The sequence below is a fragment of the Erinaceus europaeus genome, chromosome 17 (assembly GCF_950295315.1).
Source record: "Erinaceus europaeus chromosome 17, mEriEur2.1, whole genome shotgun sequence".
Lineage (NCBI taxonomy): Eukaryota > Metazoa > Chordata > Mammalia > Eulipotyphla > Erinaceidae > Erinaceus > Erinaceus europaeus.
This window is the reverse complement of record NC_080178.1, coordinates 71629809-71651524: the sequence shown is the minus strand read 5'-3', so window position 1 is coordinate 71651524 and position 21716 is coordinate 71629809. Positions and strand designations below refer to the sequence as shown.

Here is a 21716-nt window from a genome sequence, read left to right as displayed (position 1 = left end):
ATAGTCTGTCTGTAGCCGCAGGGGCAGTTCGGGTCGTCTCTGGCTCCCCAGCGATGGAACATAGCGGCGCACCGGCCATGGCCTGTTCGATAGCGATTGAGGAGGGCCCAATCATAACATGCTAGGTTAAAGCCGGGTTGACGCTCGCAGGGGTCTGTGATGAGGTGTTTGTTCTTTACCTCAGCTGACTGCCAACTCTGTTTCCAAGAGACTGGAACAGAGAAGTTCAGTGTAGGCATAGGGGACCAGATTGGGTGACGAGACGTCAAGCGTTGGACAGGGTGGGCGAAGATATCCGCGTAGATTGGCAGGTCCGGTCGAGCGTAGCCGTGGGAAATGAACTTAGATGATGCCGCATCCCGACGAATATCTGGCGGGGCGATGTTGCTAAGAACTGGCAGCCATGGAACCGGGGTGGAACGGATGGTTCCAGAAATGATCCTCATGGAGGAATATAATTTGGAATCGACCAAGTGGACATGGGGGCTACGGAACCATACTGGGGCACAGTATTCTGCAGTGGAATAGCATAATGCCAGAGATGATGATCGTAGTGTGGAAGCGCTCGCGCCCCATGAGGAGCTGGCCAGTCTTGCAATGATGTTATTCCTCGCGCCCACCTTTGCTGCAGTTTTTATGAGATGTTCGTGAAATGACAGGGTGCGATCGAGAGTAACGCCAAGATAGACTGGCTGGGCTTCATGCCGGATTCTCGTATCGCCAAGCTGCACATTAAGCTCACGCGAGGCCGAGGCATGGTGTAGATGGAAAACAGATGATACCGTTTTTGCAGTGCTAGGGATTAGTCGCCATTTTTTACAGTAATCAGATATCAGAGACATGTCTTTCGTGAGTGTTTCCTCGAGGATGTCGAACTTGGATGCCTGAGTTGCACAGCAGATGTCATCGGCGTAGATGAACTTCCTTGAAGAAGTTTCTGGGAGGTCATTGATGTAAATATTAAATAGTGTAGGAGCCAGAACAGAGCCCTGGGGGAGGCCACTTGAGACAAGTCTCCATCTGCTAGACTTGTCACCCAGATGCACCCGGAATCTTCTGTTTTGGAGAAGAAACGATATAGTGTTGGCCACCCATGGAGGCAGGCATCTTGAGATCTTGACTAGGAGACCACGGTGCCAGATCCAGTGCATGGTAATATGCACTGGATCTGGTGCAGCCTCACTTAATTAATTAATTAATTTTTAAGAATTTATTTATTCATGAGAAAGCTAGGAGGAGAGAGAGAGAGAATTAGACATCACTTTGATACATGTGCTGCTGGGGATTGAACTCAGGACCTTATGGTTGAGAATCCAATGCTTTATCTACTGTGCCACCTCCTGGACCACTTTATTTATTTTTTTAAGAGAGTGGGAAAGAGAGGAGCACCCCACTGCTAAAACTCTGGCACACAGTAGTGCGAGGAATTGAACCTGTGGCTTCTGAGACCTTAGGCTTTCTCCCTGACTCTGTGACCAGCATCCCCCCAGTGATAGCTACCATAGTCATGGTTATTATAGTAACTGTATGGTTCTCCTTACACTTCTTTTCTCAGCGTGGGGTCAGGAAGTGTTCTTTTTTGCTTTTCATGGGTCAATTTCCATAATAACAGTGTGATTAAAGCTAATCATTGCAAATTTGTATGTGACCTGTTTATTTCCTGTAAGAGGGAAAAAAAAATCTTCAAACACCTAATTGCTAATTAATTCCTGGGCAGAAAATTCTTGTGATTCCTTTTCCTAGAATATTCCTTTCCCCTCTCAATTTATTCTTACTTCCTCTACCTTCAGCTCAGATGTCTCTTCCTCTTCTTTTGTTCCCCACTCATAGAATTGGATGGGGCAAGTGAACATAAATTATACTAAAAATTGTAAAAAATTTAGACACATGAGTATTATTTTTATAGCATAACAAGTACAGATCTTGGTCTGAATTCTCTGGTAAGCAGAAGTCAAGCCCAACGCTCCTGCTTGCTTTCAGAGTTTCCTGAGCTTACTACGACCTAGCAATACAGCAGTTGAGCTCAAGTGATTGGATATTGTCTTCTTCTCCTATCGTTTGTTTTTTTTCTATTTAAAAATTTTTAAAATTATCTTTACTTATTTATTGGGTAGAGACAGCCAGAAATCGAGAGGGAAGAAGGTGATAGAGAGGGAGAGAAACAGAGAGAGACACATGCAGTATTGCTTCACCACTCGTGAAGCCTTCCCCCCTGCAGCAGGGCCCTGGGGGCTTGAACCTGGGTCCTTGAGCTCTGTCTCCTGTGTGCTCAACCAGGTGCGCCACCACCCGGCCCTTCTTTAGTTTTTTTTCAGCAAAGGCTGGCAGGTATCTTCTGGAAAAGTGAATAAATACTTTCAGCTTGTTGAGAGGAAGTTTCTTCTCCTCTTGTTCACTTCTGCTGTTACGTCACAAAGCAACGTAGCTGCCCACACACGAGCGACTCCAGCTTACTTCCAGAAATGCATGGTGGCTCCTGACTGCAGAGCCTCTTGCAGCAACTTCTGATACCTAAAAGGGTTGTGTATGGGGCCTGGCGGTGGCGCAGCAGGTTAAGCACACATGGTGTGAAGCTCAAGGACCTGAGTAAGGATCCCGGTTCGAGCCCCTGGCTCCCCACGTGCGGGGGCCTCGTTTCACACGCATTGAAGCAGGTCTGCAGGTGTCTGTCTTTCTCTACCAGAGTCTCTGTCTTCTCCTCCTCTCTCCATTTCTCTCTGTCCTATCCAGCCACATCTGGGAGGCTTCAGAAAGACGGAATGGATGACTGGACTTTTCCTCAGGGTGCTTTTATTGGTTGCTGATAGGATGGTCAGATAGGCCTTTTAATTTAATCCATAATCCATCACTCGCTATTTGTTGAGATGCCAAGTGAAATTTATGGAAATGCTTTGATGGATGGTTCTGTGACAGTCAATAACCAGATGGAGACCAAGATGGGTGGAGAGAGAAGTTTATTACACCAGTGGGCCAGAGCTAGAGAAAGTACTTGGCTTCCAGCCTGGGGTTACACTGCCTGTTACAGTCAATTCCAAGTCTGTCAGCACAAGCAAACAGGCCGGGAGGGGCAGAAGCAAAACGCCAAGCCGTTAGCTCTTGCAGTTACAGTTACAGAGGCTTTTGCACCCCACCACCATCGGTAACAAGGACACCGGTAATTAGCGGGCGCACTGTTCAGGGGTGAAGCACTCCAGTCCGCATGTGATGGGGTAGTCTGACCTAGTTCTGACCTAACTTGTTTTTAGACATTCCAGTGATTTATTTTCTACTTCGTATCTACTTTTCCTACTTTCCGTCTGCTGTCTTAGCTATTTTTTGATGACATCTTTACTACAGTTTCACTGGAGCATTGTCGCTGATTTTCACAGGAAGTTTCGTTGCCTTGACCTGGTGTTAGGCAGACCACGTGTCACTGCTTCTGCTGGCAGTCCTCCAGAATGCACGCATTTTTTTTCCAGCGAAGATTCTGAGAGATGTGACATCTCGTTGCTAAGTGACTCCTCCAGGGCTCCTCTCGCTAGGAGCATGGAAACTTTTCCCAGACACGAGTCAAAGGTAAAAGCTGAGAGGCGGGAGATGACCTCATCGATTAGACTCCAGCCAACCTGTGCGACTGAACGTTTACTTTTGTCTCACGTCTGCTTCCTTTTCAAACAAGAAGCCAGCAGCTCTTTTATGGTGGTTCCTGATGGCTTTGAGTGTTCTCTCTGTGTGAGAGATGATCCAGTAGAGAGGGTGATGTTCTTGAGAGATCTACTTTTTTTTTTTTTTTTTTTGCCTCCAGGCTTACTGCTGGGGCTCAGAGCCTGCACCAGGAATCCACTGCTCCTGGAGGCTATTTTTCCCCCCTTTTGTTGCCCTTGCTGTTTTATTGTTGCTGTGGTTATTATTCTTGTCATTGATGTCATTGTTGTTGGATAAGACAGAGAGGAATGGAGAGAGAAGGGGAAGACAGAGGGGGAGAGAAAGACAGACACCTGCAGGCCTGCTTCACCGCCTGTGAAGTGACCCCCCCCCCTTTGTAGGTGGGGAGCCGGGGGGTTGAACCTGGATCCTTATACCTGTCCTTGTGCTTTGTGCCATGTGCACTTAACCCGCTGTGTTACTGCCCAAACCTGTAGAGATTTACAATATTTTTTGGCAGGGACTGGGGAAATGTCTTCAGAAAAGATATGGTCGGGAGGGTCTTCTTAGAGCGGGGTGAGTGGAGCCACTCAGGCACAGGGGGTTTCCTCGGATTTCTCCTGTTGCCTGTCACATCAGGCCCAAAGACCGGAAGAAAGGAAGCACTTTTGCAGACTCCTTTCCTGCCTGCCTGCCTGCCTGCCTACCTCCCTTCCTTGATGGCGATAGGGAAGGAAGGTGGGAGGGGCGGGGAAGGGCACGGGCGAGGGAGATAGATGATAGACAGATATGGAAGGACACCGCAGCTATTCCTCCACTGCTTCTGTAGCTTTCCCTCCACATAGCTTTCCCGGTTGGCGGTTAGTAGCTAGATTTCAGGATTGTGTAGTTGGTACAGTGTGTGTGTGTGTGTGTGTGTGTGTGTGTGTGTGTTTTAATGTTTAAAATTTTATCTTATTCCCTTTTGTGGCCTCTGTTGTTTTATTGTTGTAGCTATTATTGATATTGTCGTTGTTAGATAGGTCAGAGAGAAATGGAGAGAGGAGGGGAAGACAGAGGGGGGGGAGAAAGACAACTGCAGACCTGCTTCACCGCCTGTGAAGTGACTCCCCACCTGCAGGGGAGTCGGGGACTCGAACCGGGCCTTGTGCTTCGCGCCACATGCACTTAACCCGCTGCACTACAGCCCAACTCCCACAATGTGTGTTTTAACAGGATAAGCTATCACCTAGTCTCCAGAGAGCATTTTATTTCATTTTATCATTTTATTTTTACTAAGCCCTGTTTAGCAGTCCTTACTGTCAGTCCTGGCTCTGTTGAATCATACCAGAGAGCAGCTCAGAATATCCAGCCCTCTTGTTCACAGTGAAGCGGTGCAAATGAGATTTACTTTGTCAAGGAGTAGGTGTGTGTGTAGATATGTGTACAAGGGGTAGGATGCCCTTTTCCCCTACTCTTTGAGTTTCTCTCTGTCCTACCCAATTAAAAAAAAATTAATTTAATTTAAAAAAAAGGAAAAAATGGCCACTGGGAGCAGTGGATTTGTAGTGCTGGCACCAAGTCTCAGCAGCAACAACGAAACAGTGACAGAATAGTCTTTTACAATAGAATCTTGGGGATATTTCTCCTCTTTGATTTCTGTGTGTGTCTCTGACCTTGCTCTGTATTCCTGATTTCTGAGAGGAGTCCTGTGAGAGGAGGAGGGAAATGGTAATTGCTATTTTTGCTAGACTGGCGCAGGCCAGAGGGCCTCTTCTAAGGCAGACTATTCTTACTCTTTTTCTCTCTAGAACGCATCGTAATGAAATGATGAGAAATACTCGATTTGTATATAAAGCAGTTTTCATCCTGTGTATCAAAGGCTGTGCCAGTTTTCTTGTGGGTTGAGATTGTCTGCTGACTGACAGCAAGAGGAGAGAGAGTGGGGCATGAAAACCCCAAACGCTCACTCCAGAGAGGGACGTGGTGGCGTGGTGTCAGCTCTTTGTCTTCTGCCCCTGATGGCAGAGGTCACGGTGGCTGTAGACCCTCTCAGTGCCTGCCCAGAACACCCTTCCACTGGCATTTTTATCTTCTCTTTCTGTCCTACTGTGAATACCAGACCACTAGCCACTCAGGAAGAGAGTAGGACTCCTCGGAAGTCTGACTCTGAGTCTTCCTGGGGCCTGCGTGGGTGCTGAGAATCTCCTTTGTGTGTTATTTCCACGGGACCATGAGGTGCCATGTTAACTGAGGAAGCTTAAGACTGTGGACTTGAGAAAACAGGGTTTTTTTTTTCTTAAGCTTTCTGATTCCAATAGATGGATTATATAGCGACTCTACTGAATAGAGTGCACAGAAAGACTCTAGAATTAGTGAGGTAGGTACACAAAGATACCTGCTTTTGTCTTCTTTTAATAGTTTTAACTATTTTTTAATTCTCTTTATTTATTGGCTAGAGATAGCCAGAAATAGAGAGGAAGGAGGAGATAGAAAAAGAGAAATGGGAGGTCGGGTGATAGCTCAGTGGGTTAAGCGCATGGGGTGCCAAATGCAAGGACCGGCGTCAGGATCCCAGTTTCAGTCGCTGGCTCCCCACCTGCAGGGGAGTCGCTTCACAAGCGGTGGAGCAGGTCTGCAGGTGTCTTATCTTTCTCTCCCCCTCTCTGTCTTCCCCTCCTCTCTCCATTTCTCTCTGTCCTCTCTAACAACGGCAATGACATCGATAACTACAACAATAAAACAACAAGGGCAAAAAAAAGGAATAAATAAATAAATATTTTTTAAAAAGAACATATCTGGGGGACTCCCAGGTATGTTCTTATACACAGAATCTACCATAATGATGCCAGCGAGTACAGGAGATGATGCTGTACACAGAATCTACCATAATGATGCCAGCGAGTACAGGAGATGATGCTGTACACAGAATCTACCATAATGATGCCAGCGAGTACAGGAGATGATGCTGTACACAGAATCTACCATAATGATGCCAGCAAGTACAGGAGATGATGCTGTACACAGAATCTACCATAATGATGCCAGCGAGTACAGGAGATGATGCTGTACACAGAATCTACCATAATGATGCCAGCGAGTACAGGAGGTGATGCTAGTACCACCTGATAAGCTCTATATAGGAAGGAAGTGCTGCGCTGCAGTGTTTGCTCATGTTGTAGTTTGTTGCCTGGCTAGTTTATTACCGTCTTTTTCTTCCTGGCTTTATTAGAGAAGCGATGATTTATCAGGCAGTTGTCACAGGAGTACAGTTTGCTATCTCCCCGTGATAGGTGTCTGCAGACAATTCCCGCCTCCAATCTATCTGATCTGATTCCACCTCTTACCTCTGTCCCCCTCCTCCCAGCCTCCCAGAGTCCTTGGCTTTGCTGCTACAGGCTGTTCCTAGCTCCCCTTGTACTTTCTGCTTTCCGTTTTCTTTTTATATATTAATAAAACATTTTTATTCATGTATTTTGGATAGAGACAGAGAGAAATTGAGAGGGAGGGGGAGGTGGAGATAGAAAGTGAGAGGGAGAGAGACACTCGCAGCCCTGATTCACCACTGCTGAAGCTTTCCTGCTGCGGGTGAGGCCTGAGCCGGGTCCTGTGCCCTGCACTCTGTGTGTCCCTCAGCTGCACCAGCACCTGCCCCTCTGTAAACACTGGGCAGCTCCCACCTGTAAGTGGGATCATTCCATGCTTCTCCTGGCTTATCTCAATTAATATATTTTCCAAGTTCCACCCGAGAGGTTGCAAACGAACACTTGGGCATTTCTTGGAACTAAGTAAGGTCCCATAGTGTGTATATGCCACAACTTAACCAGCCAGCTCTTTTTTACTTTTTGCCTCCAAGGTTATCGCTGGGACTTGGTGCCTGTGCTAGGAATCCACTGCTCCTGGAGGCCATTTTTTTCCTTTTTATTGCCCTTGTTGTTGTTTTTTTTAATTGTTGTTGTGATTATTATTATTATTGTTGTTACTGATGTCGTCATTATTAGATAGGACAGAGAGAAATGGAGAGAGGAGGGGCAGTCAGAGGGGGAGAGAGCCTTGAACTGGGATCCTTACTCTGGTCCTTGCGCCTCCATGCCATGTGCACTTAACCCACTGTGCCAACGCCCAGCCCCCACCAGCCAACTCTTTCTGAACATCTGGGTTACTTCCACGTTTGGACCAGATTGTGACCACAACAAAATGGTTATGCAGAAGGCCTTCATGCCTGCGACTCCTATTTCCATGATTTAATGCTGGATGCCACCGTATGTCACTGTGAGCATTTCTCTGTTTTTTAAAAAAAATGCACATACATAAACTTAAAAAAAACAAAACAACTGAGCCGTATGCCCGTGGTTTTCCTTATATGGTCACATGTCTTCTCTCCCTCTGGCTAATGAAGGAGTGATGGACCGACTAGGGCATCCCACTGGCTTTGATTTTCTGTATGTGTGAAGACAAACTCAAGCCTTTAGAGTTAAGAATAAAGAGCTCTGACTGGCAGCTCTGACCCTTCCGTATTGGAGAGGACTTTGGCGCTGTGGCGTCTTTCTCTCCTCTGCCTCTTTGTCTCTGTCTGTCTGTCTCTTTTTAAAGAAATTCTTCATTGGGCAATTAATGGATTACAGTCAACCGGAAATACAGTAGTTCGTACATGCGTAACGTTTCAGCCCCACCAGGTCCTCCTCCACCATCCTGTTCCAGGAACCCCCCCCCCCCCCCCCAGTCTTTGACTTTGGTGCAGTGCACCAACTCCAGTCTGGGTTCTTCATCTTTTTCTGCCTTAGGCCTGAGTCCATGAAAACATCAGTCAGCTCCCAATTATATGTGAATGATTCTGGAGACTCTAGAGTCACTAGTAATCGTCATGTAAAAATGAACATTGATCAGTGTATTAGAGCCTGAAGTGGTGAGACCCTTGCAATGACAAAAACATCATGACAGACTCACTGGTCTCCTCATTCATAACATCATGACAGACTCACTGGTCTCCTCATTCATAACTTGACTGCCAGGATTCCCAGGCCCCTTTTAGCTGCTTCCTACCTCCCAGGTTTGAATCCATACACACACACACACACACACACACACACACACACATTGGATAGAGACAGAGAGAAATTGAGATGGGGGAGAGCACTATGCAGAAAGAGCGACACCTGCAGCCCTGCTTCACCATCGGCGAACCTCCCCCCCTCAGGTGGGGACCAGGGTTTGAACCTAGGACCTTGGACACTGTAGTGTGTATGCTCATCCAGGCGCGCCACCACCTGGCCCCGCCAGTTTTGAATCATTTGAATCGCTTCTTAGGAAACCCCAGAATCAGGTAGCATGACGATCATTCATGAAAGCACAGCGATAGGAAGGCGATTAACATGTTCTGAGCTGCACCCTTTAGTCTCAGGCACAGCCTTCTGCTCCTGCTTTGGGAGTTGAGTGCAGTTGTTAGGGTAGGAGGAGGAACCCCACCAGAGTTAGTGAAAAGGGTCTCCCTTGAGACCAGCTGCCATTTTCCCTGAGGATGGTTTCTCCTCCTTGGAGACAGAATCTGGTTTCTAATGAACTCTGTGTAAGCAGATGAGAGGACAAAGCCTGCTGCTGGGATGAGATGTATGACTGCAGAAACACGTGTGTGTGTGTGTGTGTGTGTGTGTGTGTGTGTGTGTGTGTGTGTTTCTTGTCTGTGTCGCGCGTGGGGGGGTTGGTGGTGGTGGTAGAAGCCTTCAGCCAGGGAAATCTGTTCTGCAAAGGAGAGTTTTTGTGTGAGTCTTGATAAAGCCTATGGATGAAAGAAAGAAAAAACAAAACAAACTGGAATGCTTGAAAACTGAGGGTCAGGATTTAATTCTAGCTGTGTTGTATAATCCCAGTACCCCAAAGCAAGTGAATTTAAAATGATGTGTTGGGGCCAGGCAGTAATGCACAGTGTGAGAAGCTTAAGGACTGGCACAGGGATCTCAGTTCGAGCCCCTGGCTCCCTTCCTGCAGGGGGGGTCACTTCACAAGTGGTGAGGCAGGTCTGTAGGTCTCTCTCTTCTCCCCCCGCCCCACCACATCCCTTCCTCTCTCAATTTCTTTCTGTCCTATCCAATAAAATGGAAAAAATGGCCTCCAGGAGCAGTGAATTTGTAGTGCTGGCAGTGAGCCCCAGAGATAACCCTGGAGGCATAAAAAAGAACTTGTATTGCTAGTTCCCTTGGGCACTTTGCAGAAGCAAACTTCAGTTCTCTCTGAAGTAATGCAGTTTAAGAACTCAAGCCACAAAGGGTTTTTAGATTAAATTACTAAAAACAAGAGTTCACAAAAAAATGACTGAAGTCGAGAGTCTGTCATTTTGCCTGGCAGTTGGCATAAATAACAAACTGAAAAAATGAGAAGTGTAAAAATTTTAGAGTTATCAGTTTAAAATACATGACTAGTGTACTCTTTAGAAAGAATTAAAAGATGAAGAAACGTGAGCATGTAATTTGACCAGACTGAAGAAGGATTAAGTAGAATGCTAGAACAGAAACATATGAGTAAAATGTATAAAGACATAATGGCTGACACAAAGTCACACTGTTGAAGATAAACCAAGGAAAACATGTGCAAATTATACAGAATTCAGCGGGCAGAGAAAAAGAAACAGCAAAAGTTAAGCATGGGGAACTTGAGAAGAAACTACTAATTGAATTGCTGTCTAGCAAGAATTCCAGAAAGATAATAGAGCAAATGGTAGAGAAAGCATTTGAAGAGATAACATGTTCTAGGAACATGACTGTGTTCAAACCCAGGGTCCCCACTGGCACAGGGAGCGGGTGGGGGTAGGTGGTGAGGGAGTTCAGGAGAAATAGAGTGGTATCTTAGCTCTGTTCCCCTCTCTTTCTTCTTCCCTCCCTCTCTCTTTCTCCCTCTCTCTCTCACTCTCTATTTCTCTCTGTCTCTATCAGGGAACAACAGGAACAACAACAAAAGGCCACCAGAGAGGTCTGGTTAATGCTTGTGCCTGGGATTGAATCTGGCACCTCAGAGTCTCAAGCGGAAACGGTTTTTGTATAACCACTGTGCTAGCTCCCTGATGCCCTGTTTTGCACTCTTATCCCTTTCCCAGTTTATTTTCGTGTAGGGTGATAGTCAATGAGCATTTATTTACTTTGGAAAACGTATGCTTTCTCCCCCCCTGATGTAACATTGTGTTCCTACTAGGTCATAACTTCTGTGCAGAAGGACCCAAATGTGGTGAGAACTCGGAGTGTAAAAACTGGAATACGAAGGCCACCTGTGAGTGCAAGAACGGATATATCTCTGTCCAGGGAGACTCTGCCTACTGTGAAGGTAAATGGCTGTTTAATGAAACTGCCTGTGACAGCTGTGTTCCTGCGGAGAGCCTCCACTTGCTTCCGGTCTTCCAGAATCCTGTCGGAAATCATATTCGCTACCCAGCACCCTCTGCTTTGGTTTACTCATGGTGCTCTGTGGATGTGAGGAGAACGGGCTCAGCACGGCAGCACTGTGCCATGGAGCCTTCTCAGATCTCCACAAGCACGCGCGCCTTGGTCACCTGACGGGAGAATGCCGCCTGTAGTTCACTTGAACATTAGGAGCTGGTTTCTCTTTCTGAATGATGCTTCTATAATAGCTTAGACTCTGTTGCTATCTCTTCAGTTGGTCAAGGTCAATATCTTTTCTTTTTTTCCTTTCCAATTTGGTTTCCTAATCACTGATTTCATGGGTTGTGAATCCCCAAACTTTGACATTACAAGCTGATGGCTGTTTTAGGCATCAGTGATCTCAAGAATCAATAACCTCTGTTTCCACTCTAGAGACCAGAGCAGCTTCTCTGTCTTACAAAAACTCTTCCTTCTAAGCCTCAGCACTCTACCCTCCTGGAGGCAAAGCCTTGCAAACTTTGGCCCTGAAGGAACCTGAGAAGCAGGATTTATCTCTGAGATTGGTGTACAGTGTTTGGTCATTATGCTGAAAGATGACCTTCCATTCTTGTTGCTATTTCACTTAAAAAGGGCTTGGGAGTTGGGGCTGCTTGCTGCGTGTAAAAGGATTCAGGGACTCACAGTGGGAGATGGGAACGGGTTTAAACAATACACGGTTTATTAGGGTGAAACAAGTAGAAGGCAAAGAAGCACTTATCATCTAGGGTTAAGAGTACGCTAGGTCCATGAAGTCTGAGTCTAGTCATCAAAAGTTTGGTCCCAGAAGATAAACAGTTATCAGCTCTGTTAAAGGTTGCTCATGGCTGTAGAGGGGTCTAAAAGTTTACCGGCTGGCTAGCAGCGTCACAGGTGTTCAGTTCCCAGGAGAAGTGGCCATGGCGGATGGATGCCTGGAGCACCTCCGCGGAGATGCTTCCGACCAAGAGAAGAAGCCTCAGCCAGAGACTCCTGCTCAAAGTCCCTTGCTTGCTTTTATACAGTCCCTCTCTGTCGCACCCCCTCAGGGTGAGGCCATTTGTATGCTGATAGTCCCAAACTCCTGCTGGGATCACCACATCTTCTATTGTTTTATACTATTAGCCCCTCCCTGCTTCATTTTAATTGTTTTGACTGAAGCCTTTTTCAGTTGTTGAGGGAGTGTGTCTCATCACATCTAGAAATTGGAAGAAGCCTCTGTCTTCTGTGTCTTCAGAAGATTTTCTGTGTTGCCACTTTGGGCCTTGTTCGTTTTATACTTGTGTTCACCGTTAGGTTTCTGTTGTTTTCCTTGGTGTATCTGGACTTGGCGCTTGGGAGAATGAAGCTAGACCTTGGGATGTGCACATTTCTATCTGCTTTTTAATGTTGATTAGTTGACATTTACGGGGAAGGAATCTTTCAATTGCCATTTATTTCTCAAATGTGTGTGATTTTTGTCACAAATGGAAGTAACTTTAAAAGTTCTGGAAAACTACAGTTCCTTCCTCCCTCCCTCCCTCCCTCCCTCCCTCCCTCCCTCCCTCCCTCCCTTCCTTCCTTCCTTCCTTCCTTCCTTCCTTCCTTCCTTCCTTCCTTCCTACGTACAGGGGTGGGTAGACCATGAGCAGTTAGAAAACTGGTGAGTGGAATCTCCAGGTCACTGTGAGTCCTGATTCCCTCGCTGGGTCACCACTGGGTCTCCATTGGCAGTCAGCACACCCACCACCATTCTTGCTCCCTGTAGATACTGCGAATTGCCAGGATCTGGGAGCAAGTTGCTGGTAAAAATGCTCTTTTAAGATTCTTTGATTCTTAGGGAAAAAAAATAATAAAAAGCATTCAGTCACAGGTCGTCTGCAGGAGGAGTCCCGCGTGCGCACAGTGTCTGTAGTGACTATGAGGAGCCATAGTAGGCCTGAGCCGCTCTTTCTGTGTTTGTTCTCCTCTCAGGAGATTCCTGGCCTGAGGTTTGCTCACCCGCTGTGGTGCCACCTTGGGTGGGAGAACTGTTTCCGAACCTCAGGTGTATCCCTTATTCATGGAGACCTTTCACCAGGAGGGGACGTGATCCTGGACGTGATGCTGGGACTGAACAATACAGCATTTAGGGTGCACAAATAGACTGCCTGGGTGGGAGGGGAGGCGCCAGGCACTGAGCCTCTGTAGGGGAGTCACTGAAATCCAGGAAAAGTGACCCTCATCATTTGAAGCAGATGCTCACCTCTCCTCCCTTTCTGCTGTCTTCAGCATGTTAGACTGTGTTGCTGGTCAAAAGGACCAGACATTAAATCCTGGTTTGTCAGTTTCTACTCGTGATAATCACAGGCTTGGTGTCTCCATGGTAGGGTTCCGAAGAAGGAAGGGGCGGGGGTTAAAACTCTCTTCTCTTTTTTGTGTTTGTTTGTTTATTTTTAAAGATTTTTTTTTCCTCCAGGGTTATTGTTGGGCTCAGTGCCTGCACCATGAATCCACCGCTCCTGGAGGCCATTTTTTCCCCCTTTTGTTGCCCTTGTTGTTGTAGCCTCGTTGTGGTTATTATTATTAGTTTCGTTGTGGTTATCATTGTTGATGTTGTTCGTTGTTGGATAGGACAGAGAGAAATGGAGAGAGGAGGGGAAGACAGAAAGGGGGAGAGAAAGACAGACACCTGCAGACCTGCTTCACCACCTGTGAAGTGACTCCCCTGCAGGTGGGGAGCCAGGGGCTTGAACAGGGACCGGGATCCGTAAGCAGGTCCTTGCACTTTGCGCCACGTGTGCTTAACCCGTTGCACCACCACCCGACCCCCTATTTTTAAAACTTTTATTTATTTGTGAGAAAGATAGGAGGAGACAGAGAGAGAAAGAGAGAGAGAGAGAGAGAGAGAAAACCAGACGTCACTCTGGTATGTGTGTTGCTGGGGACCGAACTCAGGACCTCATGTTTGAGAGTCCAATGCTTTATCCACTGCGCCACCTCCCAGACCAAAACTCTGTTCTTTTAAAGTAAGTCCTTTCTATGTACAGAGAAGCAAAAGACCGCTCCCAGATGATTGTGCTCGTTTGTGGAATTTAGAGAATTGAAAAACATGAACTTGAAGATAAAACAGTGGAGGAGGAAGAGGAGAAGGAGGAGGAAACAGAAATCTGAGAAGTCACCAAGCTGTCTAAGACTTTGTGAGCATTGCGGTGGCTATCAGTGGTAGGGTGGGTGGGTGGGGGCACAGAGCTAGGTGTATTGTTAAAAAGAATGAATTCACCTTCTCCACCTCCTCTTGGATGGAGCTTGAAGGAATCATGTGAAGTGAGATCAGCCAGGAAGAGAAGGACGAACATGGAATGTTCTCACACTTAGACGGAAATTGAGAAAGAAGATCAGAAGGGGAAACACTAAGCGGACGTGGACTGGCGTTGGTGTGCTGCACCACAGTCAGAGATTCTGCTGTGAGGGTGGGAGGTTCAGGTCCTGGAACATGATGGCAGAGGAGGACTTAGTGGGGGTTAGTGTTCTGTGGAAAACTGAGAAATGTTACACATGGACCAACCACTGTATTTCATTGTAAACTGTAAACCATTAATCCTTCCCAGTAAAGGGTGTGTTTGTGTGTGTGTGTGTGTGTGTGTGTGTGTGTGTGTGTGTGTGTGTGTGTGTGTGTGTGTGTGTGTAAACCAGTGGAAGCAGCAGTCTCTATCTATGACAAGTGAGGGAATAATTACGGAAGCTGGCACAGGCTTTTGGGTAAATCTACTTAATCACTCTTAAGTCTTTACTTCCTTATCTGTAAACTAGAGATAATTACTTTCTTCAGTGAGTTATTGTGAAGATTAAAATAGACAATTCTTGTAAAATATCATAATCACTATGCCTGGGGTGGGAGGAGAGAGAGAGAGAGAGAGATTGAGAGCGTTGGGTGTAGTCGTATAATCTCGTGAATCACTGTCACATCACATAGGACGGCGGGACCTTCTTTTTTTAAATTTTTTTTTTAAGAAAGGATTAATTAACAAAACCATAGGGCAGGAGGGGTACAACTCCACACAATTCCCACCACCCAATCTCCATATCCCACCCCCTCCCCCGATAGCTTTCCCACTCTCTATCCCTCTGGGAGCATGGACCCAGGGTCATTGTGGGTTGCAGAAGGTAGAAGGTCTGCCTTCTGTAATTGCTTCCCCGCTGAACATGGGCGTTGACTGGTCGGTCCATACTCCCAGTCTGCCTCTCTCTTTCCCTAGCAGGGTGGGTCTCTGGGGAAGCAGAGCTTCAGGACACATTGGTGGGGTCTTCAGTCTAGGGAAGCCTGGCCGGCATCCTGATGACATCTGGAACCTGGTGACTGAAAAGAGAGTTAACATACGAAGCCAAACAAATTGTTGAGCAATCATGGACCCAAAGCTTGGAATAGTGGAGAGGAAGTGTTAGGGGGGTACTCACTGCAAACTCTAGTGTACTTCTGCTTTCAGGTATATATTTTGCAGTAGTTTATGGATACGTGTGAACATATGCTCTCTCTCACAGAAACTGGTGTATATCTAAGTTTTGGGACTTTGTTAGAAAGTGAACCACCTGAGATGGAATTAGAGTATACTATGAAAGGAAAGGTCTCACCCGTGAAATGAAGCTGAAGGGTTGTTATTCCACACGTGAAGTCTCTGGACACAGTCTGAAGTGAAGCATGTTGAGGTGGCAATCGTTGCGTTGGTTAGGTTGTGATCGGCGGATGCAATATTATTTGATATGGATTGGGAGAGGCATACGGGAAAGTGGGCCCTATCCAAGGGTTCCAGGACTGGGGGAAGTAGAGGCTCTATAGTGGAGATGTGAGGTTCCTGCTGTCTTAGGGTTCAAAAAGACAATCGATAGTTAATGTTATCATCACATTATTTGGTAATTGGGTTAACTTTGAAAAGTCCTTTTGTTAGGGTTTGCTGTACAGTACCCAGTATCTTGTATATAGCTGTGCTATTGGTTGCTTCTGATCTACTTGGTCTAGGCTTTTGAGAGAGTCCGCATATCAAATACACTGCCTATATATTGAAAAGATTCGGTTTATGTTTTGAAAAACTTCGAGACATATGACCTTCTTAGAAGGGAGCCCTGAAGGGCTCTGTGCTGGCCCTGTGCTGAGAGGCTCCCTGAGCCACCCCCACTCCTAGGCCAGTGCTTGAGAAAGGAGGTTAGAGGACTGTCCTGCTCTTCAGGCCCACTGTATTCTCTCCTGGAGCGTGGTGATGGCACTGTGGATCCACGGCTCCTGATGGCTGTTTTTCCCATTTTATTGGACAGGACAGAGAGAAAGTTAGAGAGGAGCAGGAGAAGGAGAGGGAGAGAGGCAGAGAGACACCTGCAGTCCTGCTTTGGGACTTGTGACTGTCCCTGCAGCAGCTGGGGCGCGGAGGCTCCACCCAGCTCCTTGCGTGTGTGCTGTGCTGAGTGCTGTGTGTGCTTAACCAGGTGCACCACTGCCCCTCCCCCCAGCGCTACTGCAGTTTCCAGTGGAGGGAGTGGGGATACGGAACTCTGGTGGTGGGAACAGAGTAAAATCATACCCCCAGGGGCCAGGTGGTGCCGCACCTAGTCGAGCGCACACATCACAGTGCTCAAGGACCGGGGTTCAAGCCACTGGTCTCCACCTGCAGGGGGGAAGCTTCACGAGTGGTGAAGTAGGGCTGCAGGAGTCTCTCTGTCTCTCTCCCTCTCTCTTTCTTCCCTCTCAATTTCTGTCTGTTTCTATCCAATAATAAATGCAATTAAAAAAATTATACCCGTTATCTCATGGTTTTGTAAACCAATATGAAACCACTGTGAAATCTAAACAGTAAAGTCGAATGGAACGCCTGTCCCTCCGTGGCCGCCTCGCACCACATGCAGCGCTGCCGTCGGCTTGCTTCCTGCCAGGATACCGTGTGGTCCCGACCTACTTACTACTCATCCTCTCCTCTTCTCCCGGGCAGGAGAGACCAGGCTCTCCCTTAAGGCAACTGTGTTTTAAACTTTTCAATTCTGTTGGTCAGTTGTTTATGGGAAAGACACCTGACCAGGCTTAGCACCACAGAAGTCTGCGTTTCCCTGTGAACAGACTTTGGTTGATAACAGCTGCTTTCTGGCTGGCGGCTGGGTCTCCCCAGAGCCAGGGCTCAGGACCCAGGCTTCTGCATGGGTGGCTCCTCCGGGGTCTGGAGGTGGGATTTTGGTCACCTTGGAGGCGGAAGGAAATCAAACCTGATGATGGAGAGGTTTTATGATCTGGGGCGGGTCACGTCTCTCTGGCTGGAATCTAAGCAGTGATCATAACTAAACGCAGAAGGGCCTGGTGAGTGCTGTCTGCTGATGTCTCAGAGAACAAAAGCAAACAAACAAACAAATGTATTTTGGGTGCCAGGCGGTGGCACTCCTGGTTGAGTGCACACATTACAGGGCACAAGGGCCTGGGTTCAAGTCCCCGGTCCCCACCTGCAGGGGGAAAGCTTTGCAAGTGGTGAAGTGGGGCTTGCAGGTGTCTCTCTCTGTCTCTCAGTATCCCCCTCCCCTTTCAACTTTTCCCTGTCTATGCAATAAAAAAAGATTTAAAATAAATTTATTTTGGTGAGTAACCAACCCCCCTTCCTCTCTCCTTTCCTCTTTCCTTCCCTCTCTTCCTCCCATAGCTGCTCACTGCAAAGCAGTTCCTCCATTACTCTCATGCCCTTGACTTGTTTATTCCCCGCATCTCACCCTTAGGGCCTGTGAAACCAACTTCCTATGCTAGGACGTGCTGGCCAGGGAATAGGTAGGCTCTCACTGACTGTCTTGCTTGCAGTACCTCTGCGTTTCTTCATGACTCCTCCCACTGTTACCATCTCTCCTGGATTTGGTTTGCCCTCCAGACATCCCATTTCCCAAAGTCTCTTTTTCTTTGCAGTCAAAGCCTGATGGACTTATGCTGTATTTCTGAATTTTCTGCTAAGAAGGAATTAGTTTGCTGAACGAGGTCACACAGGTTTTCGAATGACTGATGTTTGTGCAATATCCCCAGAAGCAAATGTATTCTCTAGAAAGAATGCTCGTTAATTAAGAAAAACCCTCAAACTGTTGAATTTCAAGTGGCTGAGCAAGAGAAGGCCCGAGAGGAGAGGCCGGTGAGTGTACACAGTCTCAGTCTCGGGTGGGGACTGGAAGACTGTTGTCTTTGAGCTGTCACCTTGTTGTCAGTCAGCATTAAAAGTGCTTGTCTCTGACTTGTCCCTGTGTCGGACAGCCCCCCTGCTCCATCCTCCATTGCTGACACTATGGCCTATTTACATAATTGTTTTGCCTGATGTATTTTCTTTCTACCTCGAGACCCGCCCTGCCTGCAGGGTACATTAATCCCGCCAGTTAAAACCCTAGCAGCCATTGCTACGGAAGCTTTCTACCTTCCTGCTCTTTCTTTTCTCCATCCCCTTTCCCAGCCATTTCCTTTTCTGACTTGCCACTTCCAGTTTTAATAGATAAAAGCATTGTCTCTGACCAATAAAGACACTGCGTTCCCACTCCACCATGAGTTCCTGGTCTCTCTCCCATGTGACTGAGTGAGCAGCAGCCCAGGTTGGCTCCGGTCAAGTTCTCTCCAACCCAGAGAGCACGTGCCCGGGAAGAAACACCCTCACACTAGCCCGGCATCCCTGTCTGTTTTTTTTTTTTTTTTTTTTTTTGCCCCATGGCAATTCAGAGAAGTAAAACAACAACAAACAAACAAGAAGGCCCCATTAGAATCTAAGGCTAAGGAGAGCTTGGCTGACCCTGGCCTCACTACTTGCCAGACTGGGGACTCTGGAAAGTCTGTCAGCTACCCTGTGTCTAGGGATTATTTTTTTTAAAGCTAGAAAATATATTTTATTATCAAAAATAGAAAACCAGATTATTCCTAGGGCTTTTTAAACAAGGTCTAAATGCTTCCAGTTGGTTGTAAAGGTTAAAGAAACTGTTGACAGTCAAAGTGTCTAGAGAGGCAAGATCAGTTCAGTGCATCTGTGGCGATTATGTAACCATACATTGTGCATGCCTCCTTTCATACAATAACAATAGATGTTTTCATTCTGATTGGCCCTGCTGGGCTAGAATTTCGTCTCTAGATGTTCGGGGTCAAAATACATGCGTACACATTGCTGTAAGTATTTATTTGAAATTTTTATGTCAACTTGACTGTACTAATTTTATTAGTGATTTAATAATGATTAACAAGATTATAACATAACAGGTATAATTCCACACAATTTCCACCGCCAGAGTTCCGTGTCCCATCCCCTCCATTGGAAGTGTCCCTATTCTTTATCCCTCTGGGAACATGAACCAAAATCCTTCATGGGGTGCAGAAGGTGGAAGTTAGGTCTGGATTCTGTAATTGCTTCTCCACTGGACTTGGACATTGCCAGATGGATCCATGCCCCAGCCCATTTCTGTCTTTCCCTAGTGGGCCAGGGCTCTGGAGAGGGGAAGTTCCAGGACATATTGGTGAGGTCGTCTGCCCAGGGAAGTCAGAATGGCTTCATGGTAGCATCTGCAACTTGGTGGCTGAAAGGAGGACACATTATTTAATAAACAAGAATGCAAAGGTAGGAATAGAGCAGATGAAATAAGAGTCTTCATGTGGGAAGAAGCTAGGAAGTCTAATTTAGGTCTGTTCCAAGAGGTCCGTGACTAGTGATTTTTGCCTGAGCTCGACAGCTAACATACAGGTAGACTGAAATATCGTCGAGGAAGATGGAGTCAGAGTTGAGAATAGGGCTCGAATGCTGGATTAGAGCAGATAGAAGTGTATTTTGTGAAGAAATTAGCGTTCAGTTCAGTAGATTGTGCAGACACCTCTCTCATTAAGGTGGTTGACAGTCACCCAGCCAGTGGAGGGCCTGAATGGAAGAGAAAACCAAAAGGAAGAATGCATGTTCTTTCTTGATTCTTGGCTGCTGCTGTTTGCCTTGTGTAATTGGTCACTGGGCTGTACCTCTCCACACTGACATTTTCAGGGACAGAGGAGAAGAGGACATGACACCACAGCCCTGAAGTGACGTGGGGGCTGGACTCAAACCCAGACCTGGCACATGGCAAAGCAGGCACCATTCCAGGTGAGCTGTCTTGCTGGTTGAGGGGTGTTTGTGTGTGTGTGTGTGTGTGTGTGTGTGTGTGTCTTTAACCATGTGCACTTTCATTGCTTCTGGGCTGAAGTTTTCATTCAGAGACAGCAGGCCAGAAAGAGAAAGAGAGATACCCCAGTGCTGGGTCTTCTCCCAGTGCCATGATGTCCATTATGGGGTCAGGCTTTGAACCTGGGTCATGCTCACGGCAAAGCACATGCCCTCTTCTGTGAGCTCTCTGTCTCTCTCCCGCTGCTAGACTTCCTGATCTAGAATGTCTGTGACTTTCTGCTGTGCAACACTGTTGCTCCTGGCTCTTGGGCTCTTCGACTTGTCTCCATCAGCCAGTGTCTTCCGAGTTCTTGGATCTTTATGCTTAGACGGAGATTTGCCTCCTGCCTTCCTGGCTCTCTAGCTTGGAGATGGACGTTGTGTGATTTTTTTTTTATTCCTTTATTTATAAAAAAAGGAAGCATTTACAAAACCATAGGATAAGAGGGGTACAACTCCACACAATTCCCACCACTAGATCTCTGTATCCCCTCCCCTCCCCTGATAGCTTTCCTATTCTTTAACCCTCTGCGATATGGACCCAGGGTCATTGTGGGATGCAGAAGGTGGAAGGTCTGGCTTCTGTAATTGCTTCCCCACTGAATATGGGCGTTGGCAGGTCAATCCATACTCCCAGCCTGTCTCTCTCTTTCCCTAGTGGGGCAGGGCTCTAGGGAAGTGGAGCTCCAGGACACATTGGTGGGGTCATCTGTCCAGGAAGTTGGCATCATGCTGGCATCTGGAACCTGGTGTCTGAAAAGAGAGTTAACATACAAAGCCAAACAAATTGTTGACCAATCATGAACCTAAAGTCTGGAATAGTGCAGATGAAGAGTTGGGGGGTTCTCCATTTTGTAGAAAGCTAGTAGGTATATTTTAGTTATGTTCCAAAGGGCCTATGGCTATACTAGTTTTTTTGTTTGTTTGTTTGTTTGTTTTTACCTCCAGGGTTATTGCTGGGGCTTGGTGCCTGCACCATGAATCCACTGCTCCTGAAGTTATTTTTTTCCCTTTTGTTGCCCTTATTGTTTTATTCTCGTTGTGATTATTATTGTTGTTACTGATGTAATTGTTGTTAGGTAGGACAGAGAGAAATGGAGAGAGAAGGGAAAGACAGAGGGGGAGAGTAAGACAGACGCCCGCAGACCTGCCTCACCGCCTGTGAAGAGACTCCCTGCAGATGGGGAGCCGGGGGCTCGAACTGGGATCCTTACGCCGGTCCTTATGCTTGGCGCCATGTTTGCTTAACCTGCTGCGCTACCGCCCGACCCCCAAGTTGTGTGATTTTTTTTTTCAACCTCCACGAGGTGTGGCCCTAAGCTGTAATAAATGTGCATAGTCTGCTCCCACTGCACAGACCTGCTTCTTTTATCTCAGAGGATCTTGATGAACCACTGTTTCGCGTTGAGTTCTTTGCTAGTCACTGAGGAATTTACAGAAGTGGTTCTGTGCTCTGGGAAGATGGCAGAATGGTTCTGCAAAAGACATTCATGTCAGAAACTCTGCAGTCCCGGGTTCAGTCCCCAGAACCACCGTAATGCAGAGGTGAGCAGTGCTCTGGAGCCCCTCTGTCTCCCCTCCCACTCCTCCTGCCCCTTATCCTCTC

At 47.0% G+C, this 21716-nt stretch overlaps 1 protein-coding gene across 3 annotated transcripts in view; it reads left to right on the top strand.

Annotated features, from left to right (window-relative positions):
• Positions 1 to 21716, top strand: part of NELL1 (neural EGFL like 1) — a 572342-nt gene that overhangs the window by 159743 nt on the left and 390883 nt on the right. For all 3 annotated transcript variants that reach the window (XM_060177021.1, XM_060177020.1, XM_060177019.1), the window contains exon 12: positions 10786 to 10914. In XM_060177021.1, coding sequence (XP_060033004.1) covers positions 10786 to 10914 — 129 coding nt within the window. The remainder of the gene's footprint in view (positions 1 to 10785; positions 10915 to 21716) is intronic.